Genomic DNA, 14557 nt, shown 5'->3' on the forward strand with positions numbered 1-14557 from the left:
CCATCACTCATGGTCTTAAAACCCTGAATGCTTTATTGAAAATATGCATACATAACGTTACATAACAGTACAATCACTTTTTGCAATAACACTTAAATGCAAAACTGATTCTTCCGAACCTAGCTGCTAACAAACCTAATAATGGCTTCTCACCTCGCCAAGCGTTTACAGCAAGGAAATAAGGTATGTCTCAAGAACAACTTGCATAAACTGAACCTAGAACACATCTGTGATTGTTTGATCTGTACTGAGGTGTGTATACAGATTTTTATATCTATCGGTCTTCTGTAATAGAACAAGCTGGTGGTGGCTGTAATGACCTGTGGGCAGGCGCTCGCCTGATGCAGGGGAGATCTGTGTCACAGAAAAATGCTTAGCCTATACACTGTTCTTAAACTCTCATTATACATCCCATTAACATATACAGATATATAGCACATCAGAAAAGCTTATTTTGCTTGACTGTCCAACAGGAACAATTTGTACATGTACAAATGAATACATGTTAAATTGTGGAAAAATACATGGTTGAAGAGGCCAATGATAGTACAGGGGAAATTAGAAAAAAACAAAAGCCATAAACAGAAGTTTTTTTCAAAGACATTTTATGTCAGCCTGTATTGAATACATAAATCAGGAAAAGGAAAAACAAAGCAGCAAATAAATGCTAATTTCACCACAGCTAGAGAAAAAAGTGGATACACCAAAAATGTAAGCGATAAAGGTGAGGGATAGGAGAGAAGGGAACAAGTGAGAGACTAGGGAAATGGAGGACACATAAATGAGATCAAAGTCAAGGAAAACCCAGTTAACCCCGTTGATGTTAAGGGTGATACAACCCAGTTAAAACAGCAAGTTTAAGCAATTCCTTCACCACCTAACCACTCCACAACTAAACTCAGCAAAAAAAGAAACGTCCCTTTTTCAGGACCCGGTTTTTCAAAGATAATTCGTAAAAATCAAAATAACTTCACATCTTCATTGTAAAGGGTTTAAACACTGTTTCCCATGCTTGTTCAATGAACCATAAACAATTAATGAACATGCACCTGTGGAACGGTCATTAAGACACTAACAGCTTAAAGACAGTAGGCAATTAAGGTCAGTTATGAAAACTTAGGACACTAAAGAGGCCTTTCCACTGACTCTGAAAAACCCCAAAAGAAAGATGCCCAAGCTTATCTGCGTGAATGTGCCTTAGGCATGCTGCAAGGAGGCATGAGGACTGCAGACGTGGGCAGGGCAATGAATTGCAATGTCCGTACAGTGAGACGCCTAAGTCAGCACTACAGGGAGGCAGATCGTCCTCGCAGTGGCAGACGACGTGTAACAACACCTGCACAGGGTCGGTACATCCGAACATCACACCTGCGGGACAGGAACAGGATGGCAACAACTGCCCGAGTTACACAAGAAATGCACAATCACTCTATCAGTGCTCAGACTGTCCGCAATAGGCTGAGAGAGGCTGGACTGAGGGCATGTAGGCCTGTTGTAAGCCAGGTGCTCACCAGACATCACCAGCAACAACGTCGCCTATGGGCACAAACCCACTGTCGCTGGACTGGCAAAAAGTGCTCTTCACTGACGAATCGCTGTTTTGTCTCACCAGGTGTGATGGTCGGACTCACGTTTATCGTCGAAGGAATGAGCATTACACTGAGGCCTGTATTCTGGAGTGGGATCGATTTGGAGGTGGAGGGTCCGTCATGGTCTGGGGCGGTGTGTCACAGCATCATCGGACTGAGCTTGTTGTCATTGCAGGCAATCATCGCTGTGTGTTACAGGGAAGACATCCTCCTCCCTCATGTGGTACCCTTCCTGCAGGCTCATCCTGCCATGACCCTCCAGCATGTCAATGCCATACTGCTCGTTCTGTGCATGATTTCCTGCAAGACAGGAATGTCAGTGTTTGCCATGGCCAGTGAAGAGGCCGGATCTCAATCCCATTGAGCACGTCTGGGACCTGTTGGATCGGAGGGTGAGGGCTAGGGCCATTCTCCCCAGAAATGTCCGGGAACTTGCAGGTGCCTTGGTGGAAGAGTGGGGTACCATCTCACAGCAAGAACTGGCAAATCTGGTGCAGTCCACGAGGAGATGGACTGTAGTACCTAATGCAGCTGGTAGCCACACCAGATACTGACTGCTACTTTTGACCCCCCCTTTGATCAGGGACACATTATTCAATTTCTGTTAGTCACATGTCTGTGGAACTTGTTCAGTTTATGTCTCAGTTGTTGAATCTTGTTATGTTCATACATATATTTACACATGTTAAGTTTGCTGAAAATAAACGCAGTTAACAGTGAGACGTTTCTTTTTTTGCTCAGTTTATAACCTCCTAAACATTCCCATTAGAAAGTTAGCCTCAGCACGTGCTTCACTAGGTCTAGCATGGACTCTGAAGAGTAAGAGCATAGCCACCATATAATCAAATGCTATTTAGCTGAACCACATGTGGTCAAAATGGTTTCTTCTGGCAGCAGTGAGGCCTAAGCAACATGCACATCAATCTCACCATCCCATCCTTTGGGGAAACAAAGCTACATCCAATTTAAAAGGGTATTTAACGGTGTTAAAAAAACACTAAACAAACGTAATCATCATAACCATACAAGCATCTCCAAGATTCACTTAGATTTGTGGATTTTATATCCATCCGATTCAGTTAAAATGCCTGTAAGTCCTGTCATTTAAAAATAGCTAAAAGTTTGAGGTGAAATAAAATACGTCATTATTTTCAGCGTGTGAAAACCCCAATCTCATATACGTTGAGAGGTTTATTAGAGGCAATAAATAAACCAATAAAAATTACTTTCCTGTTGGAAAAACAACATAGATATACAGTGCCGTGAAAAGTATTTGCCCCTTCCTGATTTTGGCATATTTTTGATACTGAATGTTATCAGATCTTCAATCAAAACCCAGTATTAGATAAAGGGAACCCGAATTTACAAAAAAATGTATTAACAAAGTTATGAAACACCCAATTACCCTGTGTGAAAAACTAATTGCCCCCTTACACTCCATAACTGGTTGTGCCAATGTTAGCTGCAATGACTGCAACCAAATGCTTCCTCTAGTTGTTGATCAGTGTCTCACATCGCTGTGGAGGAATTTTCACCCACTCTTGCATGCAGAACTGCTTTAACGATATGCTTTAGCGATATTTTGTGATTTTCAAGCATGAACTGCTTTTGTCAAGTCCTGCCACAACATCTCAATTGGGATTAGGTCTGGACTTTGACTAATCCATTCCAAAACTTAACATTTGTTACTTTTTAACCATTTTCATGTAGACTTGATTGGGTGTTTTGGATCATTGTCTTGCTGCATGACCCAGCCCATCGCAGAGTTGACAGGTCACCACCCCTCAGCTGCGCTTCAGTTCACAGACTGATGGCCTGATATTCTCCTGTAGAATTCTCTGATACAGAGCAGAATTCATGGTTCCTTCTATTAAGGCAAGTCGTCCAGCTCCTAAGGCAGCAATGCATCCCCAAACCATGCTTGAACGTTGCTATGAGTTTCTTATTGTGGAATGCAGTGTTTGGTTTTCGTTAGACATAATGGGACCCTTATTCACAAAGACTCAAGTTTGCCAAAATGCACATGGACTTCCATTAAGACTCTTGGAAGAATGTTCTATGGACAGATGATTCAAAAGTATAACTTTTATAATGACATGTGTACCATTACGCCTGGCGAAAACCAAACACTGCATTCCAAAATAAAAACCTCAAGTATGATGGTCTTAGTGTGATAGTTTGGGGATGCTTTGCTGCCTCAGGACCTGGGTGACTTGCCTTAATAGAACAAACCATGAATCCTGCTCTGTATCAGAGAATTCTACAGGAGAATGTCAGGCTATCCGTCCGTGAGCTGAAGCTGAAACGCAGCTGGGTCATGCAGCAAGACATGATCCAAAACACACAATCAAGTCTACATGAAAATGGTTAAAAATCAACAAATTTGAAGTTTTGGAATGGCCTAGTCAAAGTCCAGACCTAATACCAATTGAGATGTTGTGGCAGGACTTGAAACATGCAGTTCATGCTGGAAAACCTACAATGTCGCTGAGTTAAAGTAGTTCTGCATGGAAGAGTGGGCCAAAATTCCTCCACAGCGACATGAGAGACTGATCAACAACGACAGGAAGCGTTTGGTTCGAGTCATTGTAGCTAAAGATTGCAATTACTTTTTCACACAGGGGAATTGAGTGTTGCATAACTTTGTTTATGAAATAACTATGTAATTGTTGTGTAATTTGTTCACTCAGGTTCCCTTTATCTAATATTCGGTTTTGGTTGAAGATCTGATAACATTTAGTATCAAAAATATGCAAAAGTAGAGAATTAAAAAGGGGCAAATACTTTTTCACAGCACTGTATATACCCATACCACTCTCCACCACTACAGCCCTCTCTCTATATATCAACGTACTAATCATGACAATAAATAATACTATCAATAATAAATAATAAACTCTCGACGAGGCAGGTGAAAGGTGGCAGACCTGGGGTTAGCTCCAAGACGAAAGAGGATGGGGCCTGGCTGAACACAGGAGGTGCAACAGACATCAGACACTGTGAGCCAAACAGGTAAGAAGAGGTGGGAGGTCAGTCAAGGTGCCTGCTTGGTAATCAGTTAATTTAAGTGATTTGTCTGACATCTCCGTGTGTGTGACGTTATCACCTGCCACTGGAGCACAGCCCCAGAGCCAAACCTTCAGAAAGCAGCTGTCAAAACACAATAGTTTCTCTGCTTCATTCGTTAGAGTTTAGTGTTTTTCTCCTGGATTCGAGAAGTAGTGTCTTCTGCTCCAAGGTCACCATCAGCTGTCCATGCTACAACATTCTTTCAGGGAGAGAGAGAAACAGAACAGCATTTTCATATATTGTTTATTTTTTGAACATTTATTTTTGCCCATCCCCTTCTTCGGATGACAAAAATAAACATTGTTCTTACAGTCTTATTTTCTTGTTACATGTAGTCTACACACGTTTTACATAGATGCCACTTTTGATTTTCTTTACAGTAGTTACATAGCAAGAATAAAATAATTTGATATTTTTATATACATTACATCTATATAGAATAGTACTTATTTATACATTACATTGTCAGTCATAACTATTGTAGAACATGAGCTTTTAAAACCACCCCTCAGCTACTCTCAGACCATCCCACCTATCGCCGTAAACTGCCCTCGTATGATTTCCATGTGTCATATACTTTTCAACTGTGCCGTTTCACATAAATTCTGAACCTGTCTAATCCTATAGGATCTACAGATTGTATGTTAAAGATACACATTTTTACACAAAGTACAATTATATTGTTGATTGATTATGGCTTTCCAAATCTCCCAACAATGCCCTATGTAGAGTTAATTATAGAAGAGCACTTGCATGTATATTACCTTAACTTCTTGGTCCACCCCTACACAATAGACTTAAAAACCTTTCAAATTGTATTTTACATCACTTTGTCTCATAATTACAGTGTAGAGACTATGGTAATAATATACACTGAACCCAAAAACATATGGCAGATATAAAGAGGGCTCTAAGCCACTAGTTAAAGTATGATGACCAGTCAAATAAATCCGTACCGTTTAGCCCCTCAGCGTCCTGGACATCAAGGAATGGGGCGGGCCCCCAGATTCGGACAGTGCCGTCGTCTGAGGCGCTGGCCAGGAGACCGGGCACTACAGGATTCCAGCTCACACAGTTCACTGTACGTGAATGACCTGTCAACTCTGCGATGGGCAGCTCACTGCGCCTGTGCCAGATGTACACTTTGTGATCTGTAGACCATGTGAGTGTTAAACATTCGCCTCTACCTTTTCCTGGGTCATGTTCATTAGGCAACAAATGGAAGAAAACAGACAAACAGGGAGGGTCTACCTGGCCTTTTTCCTTTGCAAACTGTTTGAAAATGTTTTCTGTTGCATGAGCTAATAAACAGCCCTGATGTGTGAGTGAGTTAGTGTGGTTATACTGACAGGTTTACAAAGAATACTGAAAGTAATGTCAAAGCATAATTTGGACACATCGACTAGAAGAGGACGTGGCCTTACCCTCACTCCCACTGGCGATGAAGTCTTCGTTGTGTCCTCCAAAGCAGGAGTGGATGGTGTAGAAGCCCTGTGTCACACCCTGATACTTCCTCACCAGCACCCGGTCATGTAGGTCCCACAGGTGCACACCCTACAGACAGGCAGAATATTGACCGGTGCACTCTCAGACAGCTCGACATAAAACTGACCAACCCCCCCCAAAAGAAAAGCCAAACCACTAACCTGAGTAGCCACATTCAGCAGAGCTAACCTCCCGTTCTTTGAAACTGTGAAAGACATGATTGGATGGTCCTCCTGGACTCTGTGGAAATGCAGCACAAACACAGAACTTGCATAAGCACAGGATGGGCCTCGTGCATATAGAAACAATGATTAGATATGACAATGAATGGGACTAACTCACATGTTTCTGTCCGTCAGGTCCTCAAAGTTGTAACCACGGATACGCTGGTGTGTGTCTGATGCTAGGACGGTTCGAGCGTCACCCAGGCACCACAGGCATTGAACCCTTACTCCTTCCCACGAGTCCAGCAGGTTACCATCCAGATCCTGGGGATAAGGTTATATCAACCTAAATGCACTGATTAGTCCCAACACACACAGTAGCTCAATCTGCCCTTATGCTGAGACAGACAAGTTACACCCTGATGGAAGACACTCACACACTGGTAGAATTGGCCCCTCTGGCCTCCGGTGACGAACCGTTTGCCGTCTGGATTCCAAGCCACACTGGTCAGACTGTCCTCGTGTGATTGGCTCATTTTAGTCCGCAACTCACCCGTCTGGCCAATGACAAGAGACATGGGTGAGTGAGCAGGGAGGACTTTTTTTTAAAACCTTTAAACTTTTTTAATGCCTAGCAATAACATGACAATAACAACTACCATTTTCATCCTGGTGAGAGTAAGATGTGGAAGTCATCTCTAATTTACCCGCAACACAATCATTGACGAATAGAACTTTGTAGAGGACTTTTGATCTTTCCAACAGCAAGCTTTCTGGATAAAAAGTAAATCCAACATTACCTGTACGTTCCACAGCCACAGCTCTGAGCAGTCATCAGGGCCACAGGCAATCAAGTAAGTGTCATCAGGGCTCCAGGCCAGGTATGAGACACCGTAGGCGTGGCCCTCTAGAGTCTTCATCAGCTTCAACTGGTGACTCTCCTGTCAATCAGCAGCACAGTTATCACCTCAGCTAATAATTTTCCCCAAAGTTCACATCTTCCTGCCCCCGCCACCCCTTTGAAACCCCCCTCTCTTATATGCTGTTTACTAAAACCTGATACACTTATCAGCATGATAATGGTTAACCTGTAATGAGAAAGGTTCCTACTGTGTTGACATGCCACACGATGACTGTGGTGTCTTTGGATCCTGTGGCCAGTTTGGTGCCATCATTGGAGAACTTGCAGAACCACACTTCATTGCAGTGTTCAGTGAGGATCTGCTGGGTGTAGCAAGGGAACTGTTTCCTGTAGATAACAACACTCAGACATCAGGGAGAGACGACGTATAGGAGAGAATAAGGTTTTGTTAATTCCAGGAATAGACCTTATCACCCTGAACGTTCTACCCAGCTAGTGTGGGTACCTAATTTATATATTTTTAAACCAGGGCAGATAATGACAATGCGCTAAGGTTTCAGCATTGGTTTAAAGGAATCACTTAATTTCCTATCCAGTTAGTCAATGGCGCGTGAATACATATGATCTATACTAGAGTTTGACCAATTATGATTTTTAACGCCGATACCGATTATTGGATGACCCCCCAAAAAAAGCCGATATCGATTAATCTGACGATTTTTTAAATATTTTTTTTATTTGTAATAAGGACAATTACAACAATACTGAATTAACACTTATTTTAACTTAACATAAAACATCAATAAAATCAATTTAGCCTCAAATAAATAATGAAACATGTTCAATTTGGTTTAAATAATGCAAAAACAAAGTGTTGGAGAAGAAAGTAATATGTGCCATGTAAAAAAGCTAACGTTTAAGTTCCTTGCTCAGAACATGAGAACATATGAAAGTTGGTGGTTCCTTTTAACACGAGACTTCAATATTCCAAGGTAAGAGTTTTTAGGTTGTAGTTAATATGTAGTTAATATAGTATTTATAGGACTATTTCTCTCTCTACCATTTGTATTTCATATACCTTTGACTATTGGATGTTCTTATAGGCACTATAGTATTGCCAGTGTAACAGTATAGCTTCCGTCCCCCTCCTCGCCCCTACCTGGGCTCAAACCAGGAACACATCAACAACAGCCACACTCGAAGCATCGTTACCCATCGCTCCACAAAAGCCTCGGCCCTTACAGCGCAAGGGGAATAACTACTCCAAATCTAAAAGCGAGTGACGTTTGAAACAGTATTAGCGCACACCCAGCTAACTAGCTAGCCATTTCACATTGGTTACACCAGCCATTAGGCTGATAGACTTGAAGTCATAAACAACGCTGTGCTTGTGAAGAGCTGCTGGCAAAACACACGAAATGAATGATTACGGGCCTGCTGCTGCTCAGTCAGACCGCTATATCAAATCAGACTTAATTATAACATAATAACACACAGAAATACGAGCCTTTGGTCATTAATATGATCAAATCCGGAAACTATCATTTCGAAAACAAAACGGTTATTATTTCAGTGAAATACGGAACCGTTCGGTATTTTTTTTTTTAAATCTAACGGGTGGCATCCCTAAGTCTAAATATTCCTGTTTCATTGCACAACCTTCAATGTATGTCATAATTACGTAAAATTCTGGCAAATTAGTTTGCAATGAGCCAGGCAGCCTAAACTGTTGCATATACCCTGACTCTGTGTGCAATGACACAATTTCACCTGGTTAATATTGCCTGCTAAACTGGATCAGTAGTTATAACTAGTGATTATGATTGATTGTTTTTTATAAGATAAGTTTAATGCCAGCTAGCAATTTACCTTGGCTTCTACTACATTCACGTAACAGGCAGGCTACTCGTGGAGTGCAATGGTTAGAGCGTTGGACTAGTTAACTGTGCGGTTGCAAGAATGGAACCCCTGAGCTGACAAGGTGAAAATCTGTCGTTCTGCCCCTGAACAAGGCAGTTAACCCACAGTTCCTAGGCAGTCATTGAAAATAAGAATGTGTTCTTAACTGACTTGCCTAGTTAAATAAAAGGTATAAAAACAAAAGAATATTATAATTTTTTTATTTATTTTATAATCAGAAATTGGCGTCCAAAAATACCGATTTCCGATTGTTATGAAAACTTGAAATCGGCCCTAATTAATCGGTCATTCCGATTAATCTGTCGACCTCTAATCTATACAAACAATCTTGTGACATAACCATAATAGAAGCAAAACAAACTATTACTGGGAATTAAGACCATTACAGCTACAGCTACGGTCCTAGGCAAGGCAATTTTGACGGCCAAATTAATGGAATGAACACAGAAAGGACAGACAAATATAGACAGAGCCTTACCGGCTGCAGGCGTGGTCCAGGAGGAGGGACACAGAGTCCAGGCCACTGTCCAGCTTGGTGTTGTGGTAGAGGCAACGCTCTCTCTGCAGCTCCACAGCCTGCCTCAGCAGGGTCTGCAGCCGGCGCGGAGGCAGCATCACAGAGGGAGGCAGGTACGCTGCAGACAGGAGAAGGGAGGGAATGAGGCACAGTGTGATAAGATAGGAATGAGGGGAACAAAGAGAGAGGGAGAGAGATACATTGTTTAAAAGAAAGTCTATTCTTAAAATGTCACTCGGAAAAGAAGAGGAACAAAATATGTGTTTAAAGACCATCAATTCCGTTTCTAATCTGGAGAGTGTTAGGTTCTGAATGAAGCTATTAAAACTCATGGACGCTTAATAAAGCTCAAACCAAATATTTTCACACAAGCACTGATATTTAACTCTTCTCCTACACATCTGAACAGCCAATGCATCGCTAGACAGAACCTTAGTGATACCTGTTCTTCCTCACTTCATCTGACCTGACCTCTGCCCCAAAGTGCTCACTCCTTCCCAACTCACGGCTGTCATGTTGACTCGTTCCAGACTGTGTCTTTTCTCCTCCGATAGGATCCCTGATGGCTAACAATAACATATCCGGACAGAATGTAAACGTTATACAGTTCCCTCTCTCCCTCAGTGACATGAATAAGTATATTTCATATTCTCAGAACCCAACAAGAGGAATACATTTGATAATAAAGGTGCACTCATCTTAAAACCGGGGGGAAGGCTGAATGGGAGGATGTGGTATGTGTGTGTGTGGTATGTGTGTGTGTGTGAGGTGTGTGTGAGATGTGCGTGTGTGTGTGTGTGTGTATGTGTGCGTGTAAGATGGCACCCACTCTGTAACTTGTCCAGGAGTTTAGTGCGGGAGGCAGTGCCTTTGCCCTCCCACTCTGCCTTTGCTCTCAGGTCCTCTGCATGGCTGCACATCAGGTACCTTTGAAATAGATGACATCGGTATTAGGCTGCCCTGAAGGACTCACCCCCAGCACCACGGAGACAGTCAGCTAGAATAATGGGATTCCCTGTCTAACTCAAAATCAGCTAAAATTCAAAGAGGAGCAAAAAATGTGTCTTTAACAAATCCATACCATCGACCATACGGAATGAGGATTTGGCTATATTCCAACACAAACACTCCTCACTGATGGAATAGTTAGTTGTCACATTGCAATGGACGTGGATCAAATTAGTTTTAAAAGGTACTACAAGTGACAGCGGTTTCAATTTCAAAAGAGGCTTAGCTATATCTCTGTGATCTAGGCCATTTCTTTAGGCTGTGGTAGGGCATTAGGACTGTTGATCAGAGGTAGCTACCCGCTCAGGATGTGGATGCGCTCTGTGTTGTACTTGAGGGGAGTGAGCTCAGCTCTCAGGACCTGCAGCGCCTCCAGGACCTTGGCATCTTCCAGACACTCCAGGTACTTCTGCTGCAGGAGCAGGAACTTCATCCGCTATAAAGGAGAAAATAAGACAGACAGGGGAGGAAAATATGAGTGCATTATGAGTTAAGCACATGCATCTTAAAACATATCAAAATGGTTGTCTATGAAGAAAATGTAGCCTACACATCCTACTATTTTACTCTGACAAGCAATAGTTGTCAATGTCTTGTCCGCATTCTACTGTAGCTAGTGCTGAGTGACTAACCGAAACGTCAGTTATTTTTGGCTTTTTAAACAACTAATTGACTGATTTCAGTTCAATTATTTGAATTCCATTTTATTCCGGGTTTTTTTCTATGAGTGCAATTTCTCTAGAGATAAATCAGATCAATCCTGAACTGCGCAATGTACTAGTTAGTTTCCAACAGGCCAATATTCTACATAGTTTGGTGTAGAAAACATGGTAATTACCTACAATGACCATAATCAAGAGACAGAAGAACACACAATCAATAGGGATAGAGAGCAGTTGCTTTGTGTGGTATCGCTACCTGAAAATACATAATCTAAGATTGATAGATGGTAGCAGTAATAAAAGTATGCCTTATTTACTGTGAAGAACTACTAAAATAGTGATTTTGTTAGACAGCATAAGCATCAGCTCTATGGAGATGAGATGATGTGGAATGAAATAATAGCAATCAAATAGGCCTAAAACAAATGTAACATACAAAACAACTGAAATATTGTATTAAATGTGTATAGATTATGGTTAATAAGTGATAAGCAGTAATTAATTGTTTTATTATGTGTTACAGCATTCAACCCACATAATGCATAGTGCATTTAATGTTAAAAAACAAGAATTAAAAAGTGTTTTTTAATTATTTATATATAATCAAAACCGAAATGGACCTCAAAATGCACCAATCACTCAGCACTAACTGTAGCACTGTTGGGCTTACCACAATAGCACTTGGAGAATGCATCAATGCTTTTAGCTCATTCAGGTCACTTTCAGCCTATATTCAAACCAAAAAAATAGACACAGGTTATTTTCTGTTTTCTAACTACTGTACATTTCAACTTAATTTAGCAAAATTGTTTAAAAAGTTTGAGAGAAGTGTATAAAATAAGTCAACAAGTAGAATAGATGTGTTGTGTACCTCTAAGGTTAGATGATTAAAAATAAAAACATCTCAAATGGTTTCATCACCTTGTCCCACTCTCCTTCCACCACATGGTTGCGGAACTTCGTGGCAGAGGGATGCTCCAGTCTGCAGCCAGACTCCTGCATCAACAGGTCCACTGTCTGACTGTAGATGAGAGGGGGAGGGTGAGCACTTGCAAAGGAGAAATACAAAGTATTTGCAAATACCATTATTTTATGTATAGATATTCAACACTAAAATATTTGTTAAATTTCTTATTTTGTCAGAGCCCTGACCAAGTTATAAAAAAAGTTATAATTAATTTGAATCATGTTCACTAACTTATTACTTGGTCAAGTACAACATCCCAATGCCTGATCATTGTATCTTTATCAATGGCTTGCCAAAGTCCTAAACAATTCGACTTGTGCTGTATCAAATATGTAGACATATCTTTAACGTTGGAGGCAAATGTTGTGACCATTCAATTTTCTAATTTCTTTTAACGAAAACAGATCGATTTCACGTGACCTTGTGGCTTGATTGACATGCAAATACTATCGAGTAACCAAACATTCTCAAAGCATTCTGGACTAGATTTTCCAGTTCCCATGGTCTTGGCAACTCCCAAGAGTAATGTCATTATGAGCATATTTTTAATTACACTTAAAACATATATAAGTATGCATATGGCTGATGATTAGGGAAGTATTTATTTAGGCTACTTAACGAGAAAACTGCATGTTCTTGTCATTTCATGAAGTCCCATTTCTGGAACCCAAAGTAACTAGCTTCCTACCAAAACTAGCTACATTGTGTAATAATGGGCCATCTTTCTCCCTTCATCAATTTTCTAAAGGACCCGTGCTGTATTCCATTTACCTCTACAAAGCCCCTCTGTTTATCTCACCGAACTAGTCGCTGTCAACATGATGACTTGCTTTATTCGCGTTATGAAGAACATGCTTTAGCATCAGCTGAGAGCTAGCTAGGAAGCGAACGTTAGCTAACGTTACTTACTTAAGTCCTAAATCGTGTAAATGTTGCCCTATAAGTCTAATGACATCTTCCTCTGACTGAGAAAGACGTTTCTTCTTTTTCACGGAGTTTGCATCCGAAGACACGGTGTTGTTGGATGCTGCTGGGGATGGGATACCGTCGTTGTTACTGACAGAGTTCCCATTGTTTGTTGTGGATAGTCCATTAACGTTAGTGTGAGCTTCCCCGGCGGAGGACGACTCTCCGTTTTGCGCACTGTTGTTTAGGCAGGACAGCTCCGAATCTTGCCCCTGCCCTGCCCCGTTGGCCTGCATGTTATTAATGTTGATGTGGGCTACACTGTGCGGATTGAATCGAATGATAGGAGCAACGGGTGAATTGGGAAAAGTTCAAATCCCCACAACTGTAGACAGGGCCGCTGACCCAATTGCAGCCCCAAGCCCCCCTGCTCCCTCCGCCACCGAAGCTCGGTATTTCTTTCGCGGTGGCGGCGACGCTCCGCCGGTTTCCGAGTCGGAGGAAGCGGAGGCCAGAGTTAATTCACCGAGGGTGTTGGTGACAGAATGATGTAAAGTTGGGGCTAGCAAAGGTGTCAGAGACGAGACAATAACTCGTTTTATCGCTGAGCTTCTCTTGTTATTGTTGCTCTCCAGACAGCTGCAGACCCATTATGGATATTGAGACGCGATGACGTCACCGGAAATTCCGACACTCCCTTGTGTCCGGGTAGTCCATAGGTGGTGCCCTTGAAGATCATACTGAACTGTTTGTTTCACTAGTTAATATACCTTAAATGTATATGTTTTGTTTTATATTTTAATTGTTTAATTATCTATCGGGAAAAATATAAGTTGTTTAATATAAATCTTCAGTTTAAACAATAACATCGCCAGTCCTGTATGTAACCACGGTAGCCAAACGCAACCACTCTCAAATTCATAGAGCTATGTCTGCATGGACTGACCATCCATGACGTCAAAATTATAGAAGTAACCAGTTGAGGCTGTATAGCTTTTGTTTCAAATTACATTGTTTACAAACATTGGAGTAAAACAGCTTATATTTTCAATTCTGATGGAGTATGACAATTGACCTAAGATCATGAGACAATATGTTATATTCTTCAATAATCAATGGATTATTATTTTATATACCATTAATATATACCCTCTAAGTTTTTTCAAGGTACATCAAAAAGGGGAACTCTTCTCAGTTAAGCAAAATTAGTTAAAATGTATTTTCAACATATTGTGCTCATTGGGTATGCAATGGATCAGACATCACACTCTCACACATATGCAACAACTTTATGCTATCCAAAGAGGAGACAACAGACCTACCCAAAACACACTGAATAAAGAAAGTATTACAGACAATGGTTTAAATTATTTTTTTAATCAATACACTTGAAAGTGACAAATCATTT

General features: G+C 41.1%; 1 protein-coding gene across 2 annotated transcripts; it reads right to left on the bottom strand.

The window, feature by feature from the left end:
• Positions 1-15: 15 nt before the first annotated feature.
• LOC135522500 (WD repeat-containing protein 26-like) lies at positions 16-13818 on the bottom strand. Of its 2 annotated transcripts, none has more exons than XM_064948798.1 (14): positions 13153-13818; positions 12198-12297; positions 11947-12003; positions 10914-11050; positions 10436-10533; positions 9568-9724; positions 7418-7556; positions 7108-7248; positions 6745-6864; positions 6486-6631; positions 6305-6383; positions 6083-6212; positions 5615-5809; positions 16-4847 (listed from the first exon to the last, which is right to left on the bottom strand). In XM_064948798.1, exons 1-14 carry the CDS (start codon positions 13443-13445, stop codon positions 4774-4776), a joined length of 1866 nt encoding a protein of 621 aa, XP_064804870.1. In that variant the 5' UTR covers positions 13446-13818; the 3' UTR covers positions 16-4773. The 2 variants fall into 2 exon arrangements, with proteins under 2 accessions (XP_064804870.1, XP_064804872.1); XM_064948800.1 differs by having other exon boundaries at positions 16-4857.
• Positions 13819-14557: the final 739 nt, after the last annotated feature.

The sequence above is a fragment of the Oncorhynchus masou genome, chromosome 30 (genome assembly GCF_036934945.1).
Source record: "Oncorhynchus masou masou isolate Uvic2021 chromosome 30, UVic_Omas_1.1, whole genome shotgun sequence".
Lineage (NCBI taxonomy): Eukaryota > Metazoa > Chordata > Actinopteri > Salmoniformes > Salmonidae > Oncorhynchus > Oncorhynchus masou.